The sequence below is a fragment of the Limanda limanda genome, chromosome 21 (genome assembly GCF_963576545.1).
Source record: "Limanda limanda chromosome 21, fLimLim1.1, whole genome shotgun sequence".
Classification (NCBI taxonomy): domain Eukaryota; kingdom Metazoa; phylum Chordata; class Actinopteri; order Pleuronectiformes; family Pleuronectidae; genus Limanda; species Limanda limanda.
Window position 1 is genome coordinate 9,745,102 of NC_083656.1, and position 21,112 is coordinate 9,766,213.

Below are 21,112 nucleotides of genomic sequence, written 5' to 3' on the forward strand. Positions count from 1 at the left end.
CACTTCACTTCTGCAGAGGCAGAGCTTGAAGGGTTCTCTCAGTGCCGTGTGAATAATTTGACATGTAATCGTACGATAAATTGAAACTATTCAACATCCTTCCCAAGAGGTGTGACTCAGAAGCGAAGCAAGGGGGGGGGGGAGGAATATGCCATACCTAATATCACAGTCGAAAGAGTGGAGCTGTTTACTGTCATGAATTTACTCTGGTCTTTAGTGTATTCCTCTGCCAGGTCTGGTTGGGCGGCTGTGGCTGAGGGGTAGAGTGGTCGTCCTCCAACCTGAAGGTCGGCGGTTTGATCCCCAGCCTGAACCATCTGCATGCCGAAGTGTCCTTGGGCAAGATGCTGAACCCTCAATAGCCCCCCATAGAATAACAAAGTGCTGCAAGTAGATGAACTGTATGAATGTTTGTGTGAATGGGTGAATGTGAAACTGTACTGTAAAGCGCTTTGAGTGGTCATCATCAGACTAGAAAAGCGCTATATAAATACAAATCCATTTTACCATTTACTGTATGCATGAACACACACACACACACTCCAGAGATGGAACAAGAGGGATATCTTCGAAACGCTCAAGAACTCCAATTTAAATGCAACACCCCATCTTCATGCAGTTTGTTGAACTAATCCCACGACACAGGCGAAAGACTTTTACTATAAGACACGTTATCCACACATCATGGCAGAGTTTTTGTTGTTTTTGTGCTGCAGGAGCTTTGTCCCACTCCCCTTGTTTGCGAAGGAGCCTCCCAAGTGGATTCCTGTGCCGCGACGCAGCTTTTCCTGCATCTCTCTGGGGTTTCGCTGCAGCTCGGGCTCCATCAGCATGACTGATCTCATTTATCCTCGTCGCATCCAAAGAGGCCCGCGGTGTGGAGGGGAAGGGAGCTCCGGCGGCAGAAGCACAGTTCATTGAGCTGTGCGGTTGTGGAACAGCCGGGGACTGGCTTGCCTCCGTGTGCAGCAGAACTCCGGGGGGTTTGCAGGAGATGTATGGTGCTTCATAATGGGAGAAACAAACAGATCAAGACCCTCCAGTGCACTGCATTGTCTTCTGCACGGGATTAGTCTATCACTGTCAACCCTGCCACAGCAACGAGCATATGATTTAGTGGAATCTAATGCATACCTCTGCCCGGCAGTTCACTTACATTCAATCAATCTCGCAACAAAGCTCCTATAAGACCTGCACTGAACTCCGGCTAATCTCCTCAATATGAGAGCACAGAGTTCCTCTTGGGTTGATGATGTTTCTAACACACGACAGATGCTTAACTGAAAAATATAACAAAAAAATTCAAATATGTCAGGATGAAGAAGTGGTGCCACACACATAGAAGACACAGAATTAAAATTCCCTCGTGAAAACATTAAAAAAAAGCTGATCTCACAGGTGAAAATCACACCAGAATTCAGTGGATTCTTCCCTGACCCAATCCAAACCCTCCGATCAAGATTCATAGTAATCCAACCAGGAGTGTTTGTGTAATGCTGCTAACAAACAAACAAACAAATGCCGATGAAAACAGAACCTCCTCGGAGGCAGTACAAACAAAATGTTTTATAGTTGTCACTGTCACTATAATAGTACATTTCTAAATTCTAATAAGGTATTTCCTGAACTGTGTAGCCAGGAAGGAAACCCTTATTCAATCAAACCCTTGAAATACCGTGAAAAATAGGAGGAATCTGAAAAATACTTCCTCCAGAGAAACAATCACCTGTCTTCAGCAGTGAAAAAGATGAACGTGGACGTTTATTGTATGCTGATGATTCCTCCACAGAAAGAGAGAGGCTCAATCTGTGAAACGCGCGAGAAAAACCCATCAACTCATGACATCCATCTCCCCAGCTCCACTCACATTTTCTTTCCTTTGCTTGTAATTGATTTCTTCTTCAATTTATTAATATGGCCTGTGGAGCGCCTGGAGCGCCACGCTAGTTATCCGAGGCCCACCAGGACCCCGATCTCCGCAGATGAGCCGCGTTAATAAGAGTGTTCAAGTAACGTATTGATTACAGAATCGATGTGGGTTTCTCTGCGCGCTGCTCAAATGATTACTATCAAATGGAACGGCATTAAGCAACGAGACGAGTCCCCCTAATTTCTATCATTTTGCTTCAATCTAAATTTCAATGGGCTCTTCTTTGATTGATTGTGTGTAAATCTTGAACGCAACCTTTCACAACAAGGAGGGATTCATAAACATTGATGACCAAATAACTGTTTTTCAACACCTCAAGGTTTTATTGATAAGGCACTGACTGTTGTTTTCAACAAGTGGATCTGGTAATAAGCAACATGTTGCACAAGAAACACGCTTAAGAATCTGTTACCCAGAAACCACTAGGGCGTCTGACTACATTTCCATTATTATACATGAGACAATGTTATGCACGTTTCTCCAAAAGATATAGATCCAATGAGTTGACATGAGAACTTATAAAGTTCGGAGGCTCGCACTCGGGTATTTGTGTTCCCTCATATAGCCGCTCCTCCAAATGAGCAGCTCTAGTGTTTACTGGTTCAGTTCATCTCTATTTCTCTGGTACTCACCTTTCCCACCAAATGTTGCTGGAACAACCCAGGAAATGGCCTAAACACTTCATGTATTTATACCTTTGGTGACATCAGCAGGGGTGTCACTGGGAGCAACCATGTTTGAGGGGAGCAGTGCTAAGTTTCTTCATTATTATTTGCCATAATTTGTATATAGGCTTTCAGTCAATCTGCTAAATGTGAGGTTACATGGTGACAAATGACTTTGCTTTTTTAAAGTTGGGTCTTATAGATGACTTTCACCAGCGTGTTTCCAGGAGAGGCATGACTAGCAAGAATGGTATGATCTGGTTCTATATAAGCGCATGCGATGTGAAGCCATTTTTGTAGCTTTACGATGATTTGAGCTTTGTTGACTTAAGCTGAGTTAACTGGTATTTGTGTTATTTTCATTACTCGTTTAGAATGCCAGATATTTTTTAGAGATAATAAGTCTCTTCAGGCCATGATCCAGAACATCTGGTCTTCTTGTGGCCTGGACAAAATGGATGTGAACCTAAAGTTGATCATGTGTAAACCATTAAATTCTATTCTATTGTAACTGAGGTTCATTTATAACACATTTGACATACAAACTAGTTTTTTTTATTTAGTTTTACTCATAAATAAATAACAAAGGCAAGACAAGGCAAAAACACAGATGAATGAATGGGAGAGCACACCCTTGAGGAAGGACTGTGCATTTCCCAGTGTTCCAGAGGATAGGGGTTAGTTTTCTTCACCCAACCCTATAAATATATCCTACTATAATCAATAAAAACACAAATTCATGCTAGGATATATTTGGCAGCAGTAACAGAGAGACAGAGCAGCTCTTAAAATATTAATAACAACCATTAATCAGCCAACAAAATACTTGCTTTTGTCTTTTAAACAATAAATATGTCAAAAGGAAGTAGTAAATAAAAGATGACTACACAAATGACAACATGGAAACATAGAAGATCAGGTACACCATCAGGCCTCATACATCTCCACCCTCAGCGGGTTAGCTTTAGTGCAGTGGGGTGAACGTTGCAGATGTCGAACCAGTGGCGATCCACCTCCTTGTGTGGCAGCAGGCCGTTCCGGGGCAGAGAGGGCCGGCGCCAGCGATGGCGGCTGCCCACCACCTGCCAGAACTGCGAGCCCTTCAGCAGGAACACGGCATTGTGGGTATAGGAGAAGTAGGCAGCGTCGATGTTGCCATCTGGATGGTCGCCGCTCACCACTGCAGGGAAAACTTCTCTGATGTTCCTGGGGAAGCCATGTGCCAAGCTGTTGGCTTCCACGCCGAATGCGTACACCTGTTTGAACAGATAATTGTTCACCATCTTATTCAGTGATTTAATTACATGAAAACAAATCACAGGGGAAGCGTGACAAGTTTGTTTGCCTGCGGAGGAACAATAAATGAGCTTGGGCTTTAAATGATTGTAAATCTCGGTTCTACAGACCAGTTTTGTTAGATTACAAGTCATATAAAGTGTTTGTGATGGACTTAAACCAGAGACAGATCAAAATCTGTAGGGAGCCCCAGGGGCCAGCCCCCCCCCCCCCCCCCCCCCCCCCCATGGAGACTCCCTACCAGGAAACATGTATAATGCCCTCTGTGCATCACATATGTACCCTGCTGACTCCTCATTTCTGTTACAGGGCACAGAGCAGATGTTACGTGGCAGCTTCATTACAGTATTACATCATTCATCATTCTGTATCCAGAAACCAAACAGTAGCCCCATGCTGCAGTAATAGACCTTCAGTTTAATTGTGTGACTTCAGAAAATGATTGACGACATTGCAATATTATTAAATAAAGTCATAATATTAATATTTATATAAAAAGTTTAAATTTTTCTGACGTCGTAATTTAATGAGAAAAAAAATGAGAATTTACTAGAACAAAGTTGTAATAATATGGCTTTATATATGACGTAATTCTCAGAATAATTTGTATCAATATGGCCCTAATACTCCAGCCTAAGTATCTGGTGTAATATGAAATTCTTTGACAAATTTGCAATTAATCAAATTACAAATATTTAAAATGCATTTAAATGTTTCCTGGGGCTTTTGTGCTGCCTGAGTGTCTTTGACACTTGAGTCTTGCACTGGGCTTCTCTCTCACACCATCCCCAAATCTACTGTTTCTGATTCTGACCCAGCCACTCTAACAATTACCTGCTCCTTTTGTACTCTGCCATTTGTCACAGAGGAGATAAGGGTGGGGTCTTACCAGCTTGTTTTTGAAGAAGTAGATGTGGGAGTCTCTCCTGTCGTAAAAGGCTGAGTCGATGGGACCCGACACCCCGGGGAATCCTTCAGAGATTAACCTTGGATAGCGATGACCTTCCGGGTCCTGTCTGAACACCTTGTCGTTCTCGCTGTCGTACCTCCAGAACCGAGTACCTGTTCAAAACAAAAACAACATTCCCTCAGTATTCTCTTTAAAGAAAAGGACCACCCTCCTGATAAGTGTGATATCTGTACCTTTAAAGAAGTAAACAGCATCTCTTCTTCTGGACCATACATGCACACAAGCATCTACGCCGTCCACGGGGATCCCACGCCAGCCGGCCTGCAGAGCCACTGGGTCACCATAACGGGTCCGGTTCGTTCTGTTCTCATACAGCCAGTACCAGCCATCTCTCATGAAGTAGGTGTTGAAGCGTATGGCCACCTCCCCGTAGGGCGTCTTCTCCTTCCTGATCCAATCGAACACTGTGTTGAACCGACCTCTACAGGCGCCTGGGGAAAGAGAAGTGGGCCTGGGTGTCAGTCTGTGTAAATGGAAGTGAACCTTATTGATCTCTTGAATGTGTGTGTGTGAGTGTAGACACTAGATGGTGCTGCAGCCATGTACCATAGAGGTGCTGTATGGCCTTCCTGTCCGTCCAGTCCATCTCGAAGCCGGACTCGTGTGGCAGATAGCTGGGCTGCATTATAGATCCAGTTCTGTATATGTGGGGAAGACCTAAGACGTGGCCGATCTCATGAACTGCCACCTGCCACAGGTTGGAATATTAAAACAAAGCTTCATTAGAGCTTCACATTACTGATGATTCCTCTGTTTTTTGTTGAGGTACACTTACTTTGAGGAGGCTGATCCCACTGCCGGCGTTGGGACCAGTGAAGTGCTCATCGTCATCAAAGTGTATATCACCCAGGAACCAGGCGTGGGCAAATTCTTGACCTGTGCCGTCAAACCTCTGATTGCAGCCGAGATGCCTTCCTGTGTGGGACAGGGAATTTAAAATAAAGATGCAGTGTCTCCTTTGTTTGTTGGAATAAAAATAATGTCCACATACATGAAAGTGGAAATGGGTATTTTCTACATTTCTCATATTTAAAATAATGTAGAAATGTCAGACTAACCCCAAACCCTCTGTAAATATTTGAGTGCACAAGTTTTACTATTAAACTCTAATCATGTGTCCCAGTTAAGTACTACAATAAAAAATAATTTATCATCTCCATGAAAATAGGTCATACTGAGTTTGAGTATATGAATATATATATTTCTGCCAGAGCTTTTTAGAAAGGTGCATTGTCTTTTCTGTTTATATAATGTCCACATGCTTTAAATTTACTAATTTAATTTAATTCAGCTCCTCTGATGAAAGTCATTTAAAAGTTTTATTGTGGAAAACAAACATATTGCAGCTCAATGGAAAACTGAACAACTGAAACATGAAAACTGTGCTTAATTTATACTATATTGGCATATAATCACATGTTAAAAGTGAAATGTGTAGTTCCTGCAAATATCTGAGTGAACAAATGAGTTTTACTATTAAAATATCAAACAATTTCCCTAATATGAAAATCTGTGTATTTGGTTTCATATGTATTGGCTGAGAACTACCTGTTCCAAAGCCCAGCCTGATGTCAACATCCTCCAGCGGGGAGCGTGTGTCCTCCACGAACTCCAGCGGCGACACCTCGCTCCACATCCTGAAGGCCAGTCTGAAGATGTGCCTCTGCTCCTCCACGGACAGCTGGCTGCTGTAGCCCTCTCCGATGAGCCTCCACCTCAGCACCTTCTTGGAAAAGGCCATGTAGCCGGTCTCGCTCACATCTCTCCTGCGTCTGTGTTTGGACACGAGAGCGGCGAGGTGGCGTTTCCTGCGTCGCACTGCTTCACTCTGACCTGTGTTCACACTCATGTTCACCCCTTGAGAGTCTATGATGAGATGATCTGAGCCGTTCGTCAGAGAGGTGTCAGTGAATAAGTTCGATTCCTGTGTGTGATTCATGCTTGTGTCACTGGAAATGCCAGAGGGGACACTTTCTGTGTCATTATTATTGAATACGTTGTCTTCAGAGGAGTTTGCTGAACCGAAAGAAGCATCACTTGTTCCACTAGTTTCTGTGCTGTTACTATATGTGTCATTAAAAGCATCACCAGGACTCATTTCCATATCTGAGGTGCTGCCGTCCTCAGCTGCTTCAGGGGCGTTCAGGTCAACCTCCATGTCAGGGACTCCGCATCTGGGTTTGTTCATGGCCAGCTTTGTGGTCTCATCGAACAGGCCTGTGACAAGCAGGCCCGACAGCTTCTGGAACTCCTTCAGTGCAAAAATAAAGGCTTCGCTCTCAGTTGGTCTCTTGTGGTTATCTTCATCGCCGTCCTGAGGATCATCCCTCGGCTGAGGCCCCGAGGACCCCTCCTGTATCGTGGCTTGGAGTTCATCCAGGAGGTCGTCATTAAAATTCACGTCTGACTCTTCAAACTGGATTTCCTCCCAGTTCACTGGCTTCATGAATCCATACCTGGAGAGAAATACCTACAAGAGAGGAGTTAAAGTACATTTGGGTCCTGTGACGTATCTTGAGATGTATAATCAAGCAGATGTGAAGGTTTAAAAGAGAAAGAAATTACCTCTGCCGTGTACGTGTCTGTTATAACCTCAGCTTGGTGAGAACTGAGGGTTTGCACGTCAGAATGATCCCGACTGTGGAAAAGTTTCTCTGCATCAGCGAAGCTAACGCTCGTCCAAAAAAGCAAAATGATCAGCTGGGTAGAAGTCAGCATCGTGGCGTTGGTTCCCTCCTGAGATAAATAGAAGTCAAGGCAAGTGAGCAGCGAGTGCTTTAAAGGCAAATCCTGACTGTAGCCGCACCCCCGTGAAGGTGCGACTCTCTGGACATGTCCCTCTTCTCTCACCTCAGGGTGAAAAGTAAACCTGTCTTTTGACTGGATTGTGTGGACGTGTGATACACGCTCCACTGATTCTAAATGGACTGTTAGAAAGACGTGAAGCGCTTTGCTTTCATGTGGACATGAAAGTGACAGTGTTTTAGGACAGCCACGACCTGTGCCACACACACACACACACACGCGCACACACACACACAGACACACACTTGAGTGTTTTACAGTGAATAACCACAATGAACAAACCATCTCAACACCAAACAGACCCAAGTTTATTTTCAAAAATAATCACTTACTTGTGTTTAACATAAATAAATACACAATCATATTCACATACATTACTGTGGCCTCTCTGGCACAAGACGCCACTTTTTTCTCTATGGCGAAGTATCTTAAATAAACATTCATAAATTGCAACATAAGAGCGTAAAGTTGAACAGACAAATGGCAACACAAATAAATAACACAGAATATACAAAAATAAAGAATTTAAGTGGATGATTTTAAAGTGACGGGGGTTGTAGAGCTTTGGCCATGGCTGCAGCCAGGTGCTCGGCTGTTGGCTTCTCTGCAGTGCAGCTGACACACAGGCCTTCTGCCGTCATGGCGTCTTGTGTGGTCGGTCCTATGGCTGCAAACTGGAAACACAGATATACAAGTGACAGTCAGAGGAATGGACGAACTGTTAATGGCTGTAGATTCCTTCAATTTGTGTGTGTGTGACTGAATGAGGAGGCTGTACCTTTATTTCCGTGATGTGTTCACCCGACAACCTCCGCAGCACTTCTAGGCAAAACTTCACCCCTGATGGGCTGAAGAAAGCTACGCTGGCCGGGGTGCCCTGTCAACGCACAGAAAAAGTGAGCACTTTCACCATAAAAGGTATTCTCTAACGTGTATTCAGTGTTTTTACCTCCTCTGTAAAGTAGTTCTTCAGGTTTTTCTCCAGATCTGGGTGTTCGGCTGTTTGATAGACAGTCAGCGTCTCCAGGGGCACTCCTGGAAACAAAGACATCGATCCCCACACTTATAAAAGGTAGCGCAAATTACTATTTTATAATTAGTATAACCCCAGTGGGACTTTTACCACCTTGAGTTTTAATGGTGAGGCCCAAAAAGGGGGGGGGGGTGCTTACCACTTTCCCTCAGAGCCGTAGGCAAGACTTCTCTTTTGATTGAGCCACAGGGGAAAAAAAGTGGTGGAATATTTGTGTCCTCTCCTGCAATGAGAATTAATTTAAAGGTCGGATTAGTTATCAGAACAATCACAAATTCTTAAATTAAATGAACCCCGATGACACGAGTATAAAATAATATCCTACGTTCAATGATGAAACGTGATAGGACCTCTGCCGTCCCTGTGTCCTCCCCCACAGGATTTAGACCCAGATTTCGTACTGTGGATTTAACACAAAAGGGATGAATAACATATGCAATGGTGGAATAATGCACATATAACATTGATAATAAAAAAACAGCCGATGTTGATCATGACCAAAGAAGGTGAAACACACATCAGGATCGTGCTGCACCTGTGTCACAGCAAACTGTCACTTGTGTACAACCTATTTTCTAAATGACTGAGGGCAGTAACATCACTTCACACGTGCCTGTGAGCACCAGGTGCCGGACACACTCTGCTGCAGGGAGCATTAACACAGGGGAGGTTTATAACAAGCACTATGCACAAATCTGACTTTTAGAAAAAATATATTCTTGGAGAAAAGGGTTTTCAGACGCGACCATGACTCACCTAAAGCAGCAGTTGCCTTCCCGACCACATAGATGGACTTGGTGTTCCATTTGTCTTTCACAGAGCTGTTCCACTCTGAATTAAGAATAAAGAGAAATAGAACATTTAATTAAACTTGAATTAAACTGTTTCATAGATCAGTTAGAATTCCAGACATATATTCTATTTTAACACATGCTTCCAGGGGATTATGATCATTATGAGGTGTTTCTGTTTAGTCTCACCCTCCTTTCTTTCTTCTGCTTCTAAGCACATCTTCACGGCCTCGACCGCTCTGGGACTGGTGAATACAAGTCCTCCGTGCTTTTCTGGTTGGAAAAGCTAAAAAATAAAAGAACGAACGTGAGATATAAGACCACAAGGGACAAATACATTGAATTGATTGTGATGTATACTGTCATAACGTAATTTACCATGTCCGACAATGTGTTTAAGGAGACAAACTTAAACGACAGCACAGGGATCAAGGTGGCTTTGTGCCCGTGGGACGCCAGCTCCTGGAGATACAAATGAGAGGATATGAAGCCAAATGCAAACAAATAAAACATATTGAAACCTGACAAATGCTCCACATTATAAGACAAAAACTGTCTCTACCTTGATGTAAGGATCAGGCTCAGTCTCTCCATCTCTCGGTTCTTTCAGGAGCAGAACGTGCATCTTGGTAATAACCTTACAAAACGGAGTATTGACTTAATAAACGAGCAGAAAGCAGTGTGAAGACAGCTGTGGGACCTGCACAGACCCAGAGGACAGTGGGTGTGAAGGACACAACGAGCTCAGCTACACCCTCAAACTGCCATGTGCCTCATGCTGATAACACATATGTCCACTCACGATTATTGCACAGTAATCAGGAGGTGAATAACGAGTTTAAACTCTTGTGTGCAGCTGAAACATGTCCTCCTGCCCTGTTGTTGTTTACATTAGCAAGACACGTTAACACGTAACCCCCGATCAGCTGATCCCTGAACAGAAGCTGCCACCTATACCCGGAGAGCATATTTAATCTTTCTACTGTTATACGATCATGTATATATGCAACATGTGGTTATAAACACTAAATGATACACACAATGTCGGTACCTGGAGTTGTTCTTACAGCTGAGCGGGTGACGACTCCAGTCATTGTGAAGAAAGGGAAGATTAAACAGACACTATTTCACTAACCTCTCAAAAACGCGTTTTATGTCATAAATAAAAACATACGTACAGTTAAAACCATAATTAATGCTAATAAGCGATGTGATTATCTATTAATAACAGCAACATAGTAGTTTTAATAAAGTTTTAAAAAAGCGTCCACCCCTAATTAAGACATGGTTCCTTCTGTTTAACCAACGTCAAACCGGAAGCCATTGTGGCTCTGCGCTAGTCCGCTAGCCGTGTACATTCGGAGCCGTAATGGCGGCTTCACTGTATCACTTTCACCGGATCTCTCTCTCCCTCAGGTTGAACTTTAACCCCCCGGGTTCCGCCCACTCTCCGGTGACACGCGTGGTTTGTAGATCTCTCCGCAAGCAGCATGGCGTCGATGGCGAAGAAGCGAGCGGTGGGTCAGGGTGAGAACCCCCAGGAGGGCGACAGCAGCTCGGACGAGAGCCGGGATGAGGAGGGCGATTCCGGGCAGGAGGACAGCGAAGCGTCGGAGGAAGAAATCAACGAGGTGAATTAACCCACAACACGCGTTCACTGGCCTCTGCTAACTAGCTAGCATGCTAACCCAGCTGTTACTTTCACTATGAAGTATTTTAAATAGGTATTTTAAGATGTAATGTTATTATATGAATGGAAATATACTTACAAGTATTCACATTACACGTCAACAAACCTGCTTAAGACGAACTAGACCCTGAAAGTTAACGAATTAGCTTCTCTGTTATTGTCGCAGCAACGAAAGTAGCCGTGATAAGTGACTTGTTAAATGTTATTCTTTGTATTTAACTGTTGTCTTTTCTTCCTGTTCTCCAGGAAATCACTGTGGACTTCGAAGCTCACACGATCTCAGCCAATGACTTCAATGGCGTCAAGAGGCTTCTGCAACAGGTCTGTGTGGGACAGTGTGTTCGCCCCCGGAGCACTTTATTAGGAACACCACCATAACACTGCACAGGGTTCCTCTCTAGTGGTGGTTTTTGTCTTGGTCTCCACGAGCTCATTCTTTAAATCATTTTTATTCATTCCAAAATGTTTATATAAAATAGATAAATTATACGTAAAAGTTAAATATAAATAAACAGAAAAAAGTTTACAAACATATGATGTGGATATGAAACACTTAATGATTTAATCTACATTTTCGAAAATTGCTTATTGCTTCACATTATTTCTGCACGGGGCCGGAAGATACCATTAATTAATATTTTTGCTATTTGATTTGATAGCAGTTAGTAAATGTCACAGATGTGAAGTGTGATTATCTAAGTCGCTCCATCTTGTCAGCTCCAACAAGTCTCACCTTTTTCCTATGACTCCTCATCAACCATGGGTTTCTCCGCAGTTTGACTGACTTGCATGAAAAAGCAGATGTAGGGGTGTTCCTAATAAAGTGCTTGGTTGTGTGGTAGCTTGTTCAAATGTTATGTTTGAGGCAAAGTGTGACCTTCCTACTCTGATGTTTGGACACAGCTCTTCCTGAAGGCTCATGTAAACACATCAGAGATCACCGACCTCATCATTCAGCAGAATCATCTCGGAAGTGTCATCAAGGTGAGTTGCTCAACTTTCTAATCTCATTTTACAATTCAAGGTTTGGAGCTCTAACATTTATTCACATCCTCCTTCCCTTTGTTCCAGCAAGCAGAGGTTCCAGAGGACAGTGATGACGACGACCCAGACGAGGTGTATGGGTTCATCACGATGCTCAACCTGACGGAGAGGAAGGTAAACAAAGGCTATTCAAACAGGCTTTTATCATAAACCGTTGGCCATTCATTTTAATTTCAGCTGTATGCGTGTCTTATTCTGCCGGCAGGATGTGCAGTGTGTGGAGGAGATGAAGGATCTGCTCGTGGATCAGTGTGAGAAGAACGCCACCCCCAGCCTGACAGAGCAGCTGGAGCAGATCCTCAGCGACGACAGCAAGCCCGTGGGCCTCCTGCTGAGCGAGCGCTTCATCAACGTCCCTCCACAGATCGCCCTGCCTCTGCACAAACAGCTCCAGTGAGTTCTTGCTATGTCCTCGTCTGTCCTGAGTGTGTTCTTAAAGAGAGAAATCTGTATATAATATAATCTATATAAAACCTCAGTAATGATTGAAGATTGGGGGAAAAAAGGTTATGGTCTTTTGAAGGTGTAATTCTGTCCCCCAGGGAAGAACTAGCTGAAGCTCAGAGGACGAACAAGCCCAGTGGCAAGTGTCACTATTGTCTGATGATCAGCAAGACCTGCAAGGAGGCAACCAAGAGCATCCCAGGCAGAGGAGGAGTTCCCAAAGAGGAGTACTTGTTTATCAACGCAGAGGAGGAATTCTTCTATGAGGTAAATACAAGCAGTCGCACAATGCAAGATAATCTACACGGACTACGCTCGTACTATAATCTGATAACTTAGTTCTTCTGATTTCTTTGTTGCTTAAGTTTTTAATGTGACGTAAAACATGTCTAAATGTTCTTGTAGTCCTAAGCGTTGTCTGTTTACTCCTCTTAGCAAGCCACCATGAAGTTCCACTACTCGGTCCAGGACGAGACGGACTCCTGTTTGAGCGGCAGGTGGTCGTTTGAAGACGTCCCCATGAAGCCCTTCAGGACAGTGATGCTGATCCCTGCAGACAGATTCCCCATCATCATGGACAAACTCAAAGAATTCTTAACTGTGTGAACCCCACATTAAACCAAAGCCACCTAAGTACACACTGAGGACTTTCAGGGTCATGGTTGACTTCTCTCTTTAGAGACGTTTGGTACCATCAGCTACAGCAGTGTCACTATTCTAAAGAGTTTTTTCAGGTTCATTTAAGAAATGAGGCTGAAGGATATCACCGCATGCTCGGCTTGTAGCAAAGAAATATACAACTGTTACATTGTGAATAGAAGTAGAACATCAGTCATGTTTCTTACAGAATACGAACCATGTGTTTAAGAAATTGGTAATTTTGGACTCTAGTCTCAGTGGATGGAGGAAAAGGGGGAATTTGCTAATTTCGTCAAATGATTTACTAACAGTTTCAGATTTATCTTTGATGAAACCTGATTTGTAACCAATTTGATCTGGTTCAATTTGCTATTAAATCATATATACTATCATTTGTGTTTGTTGATCAATTTCTATTAATCAAGCACCTCATAAGATCTCTTGACTGATTATTAATGAATATTATAGATCTGCATGTCACTCACCCATAAGGTTCATAATGTTTTCTTTGCATAATGACCAAGGGGAAGGAGGTGACAATGGGCCAGGTTCTCTTTTTGAATCTGCCTCTTTTGGTTTAGTCACAAAATGTGGTCTGTTCTCTCTTTAAAGAACATAGCATTACCCATCTGCTGCTCTTTAAAGTCTAAAAATCTTCAAGTTGTTTCCAGACCGACAGCGCTGAGAGGGAGAGGACGGAACATAATGAATCTAGAACGGCACTCAGACCGCACATCAGTCTCCTTACAAAACCACATTCAAATTCACTAATGCAGATCTTTATTTAGATCTGCACGAAATCGATCACACTCATAAATATCAGTTTCATCAAGATCCATGAATTATTCTGAGAAATCAATTAAAATGTTGTGAAAACGCTCACAAAGTGAAAAAAACATCCTGGCCCCTGATCTATCTGCGTCAACATTTTTACGAGTTCGTCCCTGAACTGTGTCGCATCAATCCACCAAGTTTTGTGGTGATGCATCCAGTAGATTTTGTGTAGTCTTGCTAACAGACAGAAAAAACCGACGAGCTGATGTGAAAACAGAATCTGGGAACGAGAAAACTTCCTCAGAACTCAAGAGAATACAAGACTACACATTGTTTCAGATCACAACGGATAAAAAGGGTCTGTGGTTTGTTTACTTCTTACGTCAACTCCCTAGAAAAAACCACCTTCGGAATAACTGGTCATATTGTACATGACACCATCAAAACAACAATTATTATTACAATAGTTGTTTTTCATTGGCTATAAATATTTTACAAGCATTTATGCATTTGACGTTAAGATAAGAAGTTGTCAGCTCATTGAATCACACATCTGTCGTAGCTCTGTGGCATCACCGCACAGCCGCTGTCTGCCTCACTGCTCAGTGAAGCAGCTTTCTGTTTCTCATCTTTCCGTTTTCGGTTTCCGTCTGGGTCCAACAGGCCTTGCAGTATTTCTTTGCTCTCACTAGGTGGCAGATTGTAGAAGAAGTAGAGCGGCACCATTTGAATGAACCTAGAAAAGATGTGAAAACAAGACTGAATATGGTCAACACTTAATTTTTATGTGGAAAACAACAAATCCTAAAAAAGAACTTCTTTCGGGGTTTAACAGAGGATTAAAAAGATTATAACCAATGCCTCAATTTTACTATTTTGATAAAAGCATCAAAATATTTGTCCCACCAGCGCGGCGAAAACAAAACCCACAAGAACTCAGATGTAATCGGCTTGTGCAGATGTTGCTTAGGTCTTAAAAAAGGGATTGACTTACACTTGTGGGGACATTTCAGACACTGTTCTCACGTAGTTGTTCTCTGACAGAGTGTACTCGTGGAAAACCACCCACTCCGGGAGCCCGAGCTTCTGCGACTGAGCGCCGTAACCCGAGTGCGGGTGAACCTGGGACATGTGCTTGTGCGTCAGAATGAAATAGTTTCCTGCTCCGTCTACATCTCTAGCAATCTGCAGAAGAAAAAAAAGAAGAGGCATTAAACGTGGATTCAGTTTAGGAGGGAAGATTCATCAATGCTGACACTAAGTATCAGTTTACCTGCATGAAGAACCCAGCCAGCAGAGCCCTTTTGAGGTTGAGCGTGTTCGTCCTGGTTCCAAACGAGGGGTCCGAGATGGGAAGCTCGATCCGGTTCAAAGTGTCGGTCAACTCTGATCTAATGGCCTCAGCTTTCTTCAGGGCAGAGTGATCCAAGAAATAGTCCTGGCACCACTTTTCAGAATTTACGTCTGGTGGAGAAAATGCATCATGACGGAGTTTTAGAAACAGGGTGTGAGAAGAGACGTTGCTCAGCTTGGATCAGGTCCTCGAGAATTAAATAAAATTAAGCTCTTTTAAATCTGTAGTAGAAACAAACCAGTGACAGGAGGAAATTAATGATGACATCTTGCTGAAGATTAATCCGCTGTAATAGGATTTATTTAAATTCTCAATGTTAATACCTTGTTTTTCTTTTTTGAAGATTGAATTCTCTTCATATTAGTTAGATACCAGGTTTCCCTTCTTTTGTAGGATCTTTTTTTTTAATTCCTGGTGAAGTGATGAATAAAGCACACTTAAGGGGCCTCAGTGCATTGTCTTTTTTAGACAAACTTGTTTTGGTACGTTCAATGTTACAAGGATTAAGTTTTTCCTACATTAAATAAAAGATATAAGATCAATGAGGACGAATCAGGGCCAATGTCTGTAGCGCTAAAACCACAGCATGGTTAAAAGTGTATGAGTGTTTTGGTTCTGTTCTTTAATATCGTCTCACATTGTTCTCTCTGGCTTTGTCTGAACGCGTTGTAGATGTTAATGAGGGTGAAGTGGTCTCCTTCAGGATGCTGGAACTTCCTGTGACACTGCACAGCTTCATGGCTCAGACCAGCAGGTGGCTTCAGGAAGCAGCTCGGAGCTGAAGGACACAACGAGGGCAGCATGAGTGAGAGAAACCACTCTGACCACAGACTGGTTCAGAGTCTGAGAGGAACTACAACAGCATCCATATGGTGAACTTGTATCGAGTCTTATTATAGTCGAGACGCACACGTACCAGACAGCATCGCTGCGATTGTCAGCATCTCACTCACACAGTCGAACTCGCAGGACGCCAGCAGAGCTTTGGCCATCTGAGGCTCCAGAGGGATTTCAGACATTATGATGCCGATCTCTGACAAGTTGCCGTCATCATCCAAAGCCGCGAGGTAGTCGAGCTCCTCTAGCGCCTGCATGAGACCCTCGGGATCTGACAATAAAACTGAAATTAGTATGTGTCTTTTGTAAAGTGCAGTGCCCGTTAAAAATATGCTTGTCTTTTCTTTTTTCTTTTTATAAACTCACAGAACAACCATCTGTATTTTCAACAGAACCTAAGTCAAAACTACAATACCCAGGATCCTCAGCAACACACCCGGTGAGTTTGAAGTTGAAAGCATGAGCGATTGTCAAGAAAATCGATGTATTTAACTTCTCTCATCTCTATAATATATATTACATCATAGCTGAACATAGCAAGGTGTTCATCACCCATAATTCATAATGTGGAGAATTATTAAATTCCTGACTTTAGTGCCTCCTAGTGGTAGCATAGAAAACATGATAGAGGAAATATATGTGCGAAAAAGTGACGCGTAGACATTTTTACAAACGTGCACCATAAGAGTCCTTTCAGGACTTATGGCTTCAAGTTTTCTATTCCCCACATTCTCTCACTCAGGAGAATATGAATCTTGAACATTGGGGAAAAGTCATTTTTGTGCCAGAATTTTGGAAGAATGGAGAGATGTTACAATACATTTGGCGTGTACCTTCCCTTCATTGTACTTGCTCGGCGCTGCCCTAATGAGACGTGTTGTGTAATCGTTAATGAGCTGGCCTCTTTGTAGCCTGTCCTGTTCATGTGAGGGGAGGTCAGAGCTCAGACAATGGTTGGTCGCAGGGTCCTGTCAGCTCAGCTAAATCATGGCTGACTGGGCCCAAACAGCTACACAGAGCAAATTCATCTGTCTTCCTTCAGCCCAAAAAAAAAAAAAACCCAACAAAAAACTCCCTCACACACTTCTGTTTTTTTTTTTTTAAGGGTGGGCGAGAGGGAAGCCGTCTGTGGGAAAGTGTAACCCAAAATAAACTGTTGTCATGAATCGCGTTTCAGTGGTCACTCGTCCAAAGCTTCCCCCCGGGGAGGCTACTTCACCTGGTCGGTCGATGAAATCGCACTGTCCCAGGCCGGCTATCTCCATCCTTTTTAAGAATAGGGCCGTTGGCGTGATGTTAGACTCCAGGATCTGTGGTGTGTTCTCTGCAGGAAGCTGACTCTCCTCTGGATACAGGCAGAAACATTTACCTGGGAAATAAATTGAACCCAATTCAGTAAGACAACGAGGTGATGGTAGTTATTTGATATACTATTTAATAGCTTGAATTTTAAACCATCAGAAACAAACATTTTCAACCTTTTCCAATGGTTCAACTATTCTCCAGCTCCATGTCCATCACACATACCTGTTGGCCCAGACAGCTGCTTGCGTAGGTCTGCCTGACATTGACTGATGGGTTCAAGAACCTCCGAGTTAGCTCTTATTCTTGGATTGTACACCTACAGTAGGAGGTTAAACCCAAATACTAATTAATATCATCAGAATACTCATTTAGGTGGATATTTGCCTTTGCTTTACAAATACTTTACCATTTTCTTTTGGACTCCTGTGTCGATGACAAAGTTGAGTGACTCTATCGCCCAACACATGTCCTCGCCCTGCTTGGTGGAGAGGAAGACTCTCCTGGACGTCTTTGAGTCTGGTCTTTTTGTCAGGAAAGGCAGTAGGCCTCCCTGGCCTGGGCACAGGACCACGGGCACCATCTCGCCCAAGTCTGCCCCCAGCCTGGTGCCTTCTCTCTGGAGGATGCTTTGGGCACAGCGGGCCTCCTAAAAGTAGAGGTTTGTTAAACCAGTCTTAGCTCTGAGCCCAATGGAACCACTCGTGAAAAATCGCTAAAACAATCTCATACCTCGTCTGAGGCAAAAAACACGACAACGTCTCCGTCCTCTTTGGCTCGATGGATCTCCAGCACCAGCCTCAGCGCCGAGTAGAAGTAGTCCTTGTTGTCGCTGCTGCTGTGGACCACCTCAGCAGGACACGTGGCCTCCAGATCGATGAGAGGGATGCTGCCGTATTGTTTCAGCAGCTTGTCAGTCATAGGCTGGACGGAGAGGACCACCACCCGGAGCTCTGGCCTCTGCAGCAGGATGTCCTTGAGGAGACCCAGTAGTATGTCTGTGCTAACGGTCCTCTCGTGGGCCTGGTCGATAATAATGGCTCCATAGTGCTCCAGGAAAGGGTCTGACATCATCTCTCTCAGCAGCATGTCATCTGTGCAGTATCTGGGTAATTAAAGCCATCAGAGGGGTGTTATGAAGCAATAACTTGACAGCAGCACAAGTGGCAACTAAGGATCATAGCAACAATATATGTTTAAATCGTTCTTCTTGACACTTCTAATAGTGAAGGTTATGCCATTTAGGGCCGGAGAAACAAGTGGGGAACATTTCTTATCTTTTACAGTGAGTAAACAGCTTCTTCATTGCATATCCAGCATTAGCACATTATTTCTATGTGTATCACAAGCAACTTCGCTCATATTGTATTATTTTGTTTCATGTAAAATACAGAATTTGATTTATTCATATTCATGGAATTTGCATGCAGAGTCGGTCTATCATACTGGTGGACAACAAATCCAACCTTCTACACATAGATGCACTGTATGAATGTGTGTGAATGGGTGAACGGCTAAACTGCACTGTAAAGAGCTTTGAATGGTTATCAAGACTAGAAAAACATTATAAATACAAACCATTTATCATTCGCTTTTCCAATATATGGTGATGAGCATACATACAAAATTGTATATTTAATTAAGACGGAAGCTGAATCTTCACTGGACAACATCTCTAAGTGTGTGTTTGTGTGTGTGTGTGTGTGTGTGTGAGTACAGTATGTGTGTGTGTGTCACCCATCTGCTGAGGAGCAGAGGAGTGGAACATGTTAAAGTGTCAGCCTGCGATGCTGCTGCCGGCTGTGAAACAGACTGGGAGCTTGTCACAAACCTCAGGACCGTGTCGGGGGAGCAGCAGGTCTCCAGAGGGATGGTGTAACCCACTTCATGGCCGATGTTCACGTCCATTTCATCAGCCACGCGCAGGGCCAGATCCACGGCCTGCTGCCTGTTGGTCTGCGTGCACACGACAATGCCATGCTGGTACTGGGCAGACAGGCAGACCTCTGCACACCACTGAGGGATCTGAGAGAGAACAGCCACTGGATGTCTTTACAGTGCTTTGGATTATTTATTCTCCATTAAACAGAACAAATTTTCTATTTATTTACATCATCCTGCTTCTCCCTGGCAGGGCTCCTTTCAGGATTGCACTGAAGGCTTTTGTTTAAGCACACAGCAAAACAAACACTGACAGGATATATCCTCTGGTATTATCGCTCATAATGCAAAATTGCTTTGGCAGCATGTGGCGGCTCCAGCGGATCAGGGCTTAGCAGCAGGAGGTCCCCTAACACCCCTGCTGGAGCCTTTGTGCTGGCTGACAGGCAAGCAGGCAGGCAGGCTGGAGCTGGGACAGCATCACAGTCACACAACAGCATCTGCTGAGCTGGGCAGCTTGTTCACACTGATTCACATCATATGGTGCTTTGGTTTAAAGGAACATCCCCGAGAATCAAAACTATGTTTAAGACAGAAGTTGTGCTGAGAGCCAGATGAAGGTGGAAATACTGGACAGAAAAAAAAATAGTTTGTAGAGGATCTACTGTACTGTAAATACATCATGGTGAGCTTTTGTTGTGCGGTTAGAGGGCTGGACTGAACATGAGGCATAAAGTCATAAAAAGTGGGTTATGTTTTGGTATTTGGGTCCAAATGTAAATCTAAAAGTAGATTAAATATAGAGAAATAAAGTAGCTTGCACTGTTATTCATGGCTGATGCCCTAAGCCCCTACATAATGATTAATGTAACTTCATCAAATATGACTTTTTTTAAATCACAAACTCTTTCTGGCAGATTTTCTCCTCCCCTCTCTTCCTCCCAGAGAATGAACATCATATGGTCTTACCTGGGTACTCCTCCCAGTCTTTGCTGTGCCACTCACAATAACCAGCTGGTTGCTCAGCAGAGCTTCCTCGAACTCACACCTGAGCTTCCACACAGGCAGAGTCTTCCTCTCCTTCAGCAGTTTGTAGTACCGCGAGGAAAAGGGCAATCCGTCGAACTGATTCAGCTCCAGGTCGTCTCCGAAGCGGAACGTCTCTTCCCCGGGACAGTCCACATCCTCAGCGCAGACTTCTGCTGTCTCCGCTGGATTCTTCTCCTCCGACATGAGAGCGCACGGATGATTCTTCCCCCCTCCTCCCTTCCAAACAGGCTACAAGTCCATTAAGATTCAATCAGAGAGGTGCTGTTTAAAAACCAATTAACCAGGATGGCTGCAATCTGCCGAAACTACAAGCTGTCAAAGTTTGGATTTGTCCTCCTCGAGCCTGGCTGGCTGACGCACCGGTGCGTAATTTCTCCTCCATGCAGCGTGGCTCCACGTGCTCCCCGGTCAATACCGAGCGATGTGCATGATCTCGTCATAATCTCCTGAATATTATCCAAACGATCACGTGTTGAGCAGCGAGGACGCTCTGATCTGATCCAAAAAATATCTGTCATGTTATTTTGAAAGGAATTTTTTTTTGAATAAGTGCAGTTTATTGTTTTGAGCTGTAGAGATTATAATGCAATGCCCTGTTTCATTTCCA

General features: G+C 43.6%; 4 protein-coding genes across 4 annotated transcripts; 1 reads left to right on the top strand and 3 right to left on the bottom strand.

The window, feature by feature from the left end:
- Window positions 1–3,545: 3,545 nt before the first annotated feature.
- Window positions 3,546–7,579, bottom strand: mmp21 (matrix metallopeptidase 21). Its single transcript, XM_061094852.1, has 7 exons — window positions 7,440–7,579; window positions 6,410–7,317; window positions 5,637–5,776; window positions 5,408–5,549; window positions 5,035–5,292; window positions 4,781–4,953; window positions 3,546–3,851 (listed from the first exon to the last, which is right to left on the bottom strand). Exons 1-7 carry the CDS (start codon window positions 7,577–7,579, stop codon window positions 3,546–3,548), a joined length of 2,067 nt encoding a protein of 688 aa, XP_060950835.1.
- A 373-nt stretch (window positions 7,580–7,952) lies between these two features.
- On the bottom strand, window positions 7,953–10,554 carry uros (uroporphyrinogen III synthase). Its single transcript, XM_061094853.1, has 10 exons — window positions 10,531–10,554; window positions 10,053–10,127; window positions 9,869–9,952; window positions 9,680–9,776; window positions 9,456–9,530; window positions 9,025–9,099; window positions 8,839–8,922; window positions 8,616–8,701; window positions 8,445–8,543; window positions 7,953–8,340 (listed from the first exon to the last, which is right to left on the bottom strand). Exons 2-10 carry the CDS (start codon window positions 10,113–10,115, stop codon window positions 8,206–8,208), a joined length of 798 nt encoding a protein of 265 aa, XP_060950836.1. The 5' UTR covers window positions 10,116–10,127; window positions 10,531–10,554; the 3' UTR covers window positions 7,953–8,205.
- Window positions 10,555–10,947: 393 nt separating this feature from the next.
- Window positions 10,948–13,699, top strand: bccip (BRCA2 and CDKN1A interacting protein). The gene is made up of 7 exons (XM_061094596.1): window positions 10,948–11,121; window positions 11,427–11,501; window positions 12,084–12,164; window positions 12,252–12,338; window positions 12,430–12,617; window positions 12,767–12,935; window positions 13,104–13,699. Exons 1-7 carry the CDS (start codon window positions 10,981–10,983, stop codon window positions 13,272–13,274), a joined length of 912 nt encoding a protein of 303 aa, XP_060950579.1. The 5' UTR covers window positions 10,948–10,980; the 3' UTR covers window positions 13,275–13,699.
- A 919-nt stretch (window positions 13,700–14,618) lies between these two features.
- On the bottom strand, window positions 14,619–20,688 carry dhx32a (DEAH (Asp-Glu-Ala-His) box polypeptide 32a). Its single transcript, XM_061094850.1, has 11 exons — window positions 20,425–20,688; window positions 19,406–19,599; window positions 18,307–18,679; window positions 17,984–18,223; window positions 17,800–17,893; window positions 17,492–17,641; window positions 16,352–16,543; window positions 16,073–16,213; window positions 15,355–15,545; window positions 15,076–15,266; window positions 14,619–14,817 (listed from the first exon to the last, which is right to left on the bottom strand). The coding sequence occupies exons 1-11, from the start codon at window positions 20,686–20,688 to the stop codon at window positions 14,619–14,621; spliced, it is 2,229 nt and encodes a 742-aa protein (XP_060950833.1).
- Between the last annotated feature and the right edge of the window lie 424 nt (window positions 20,689–21,112).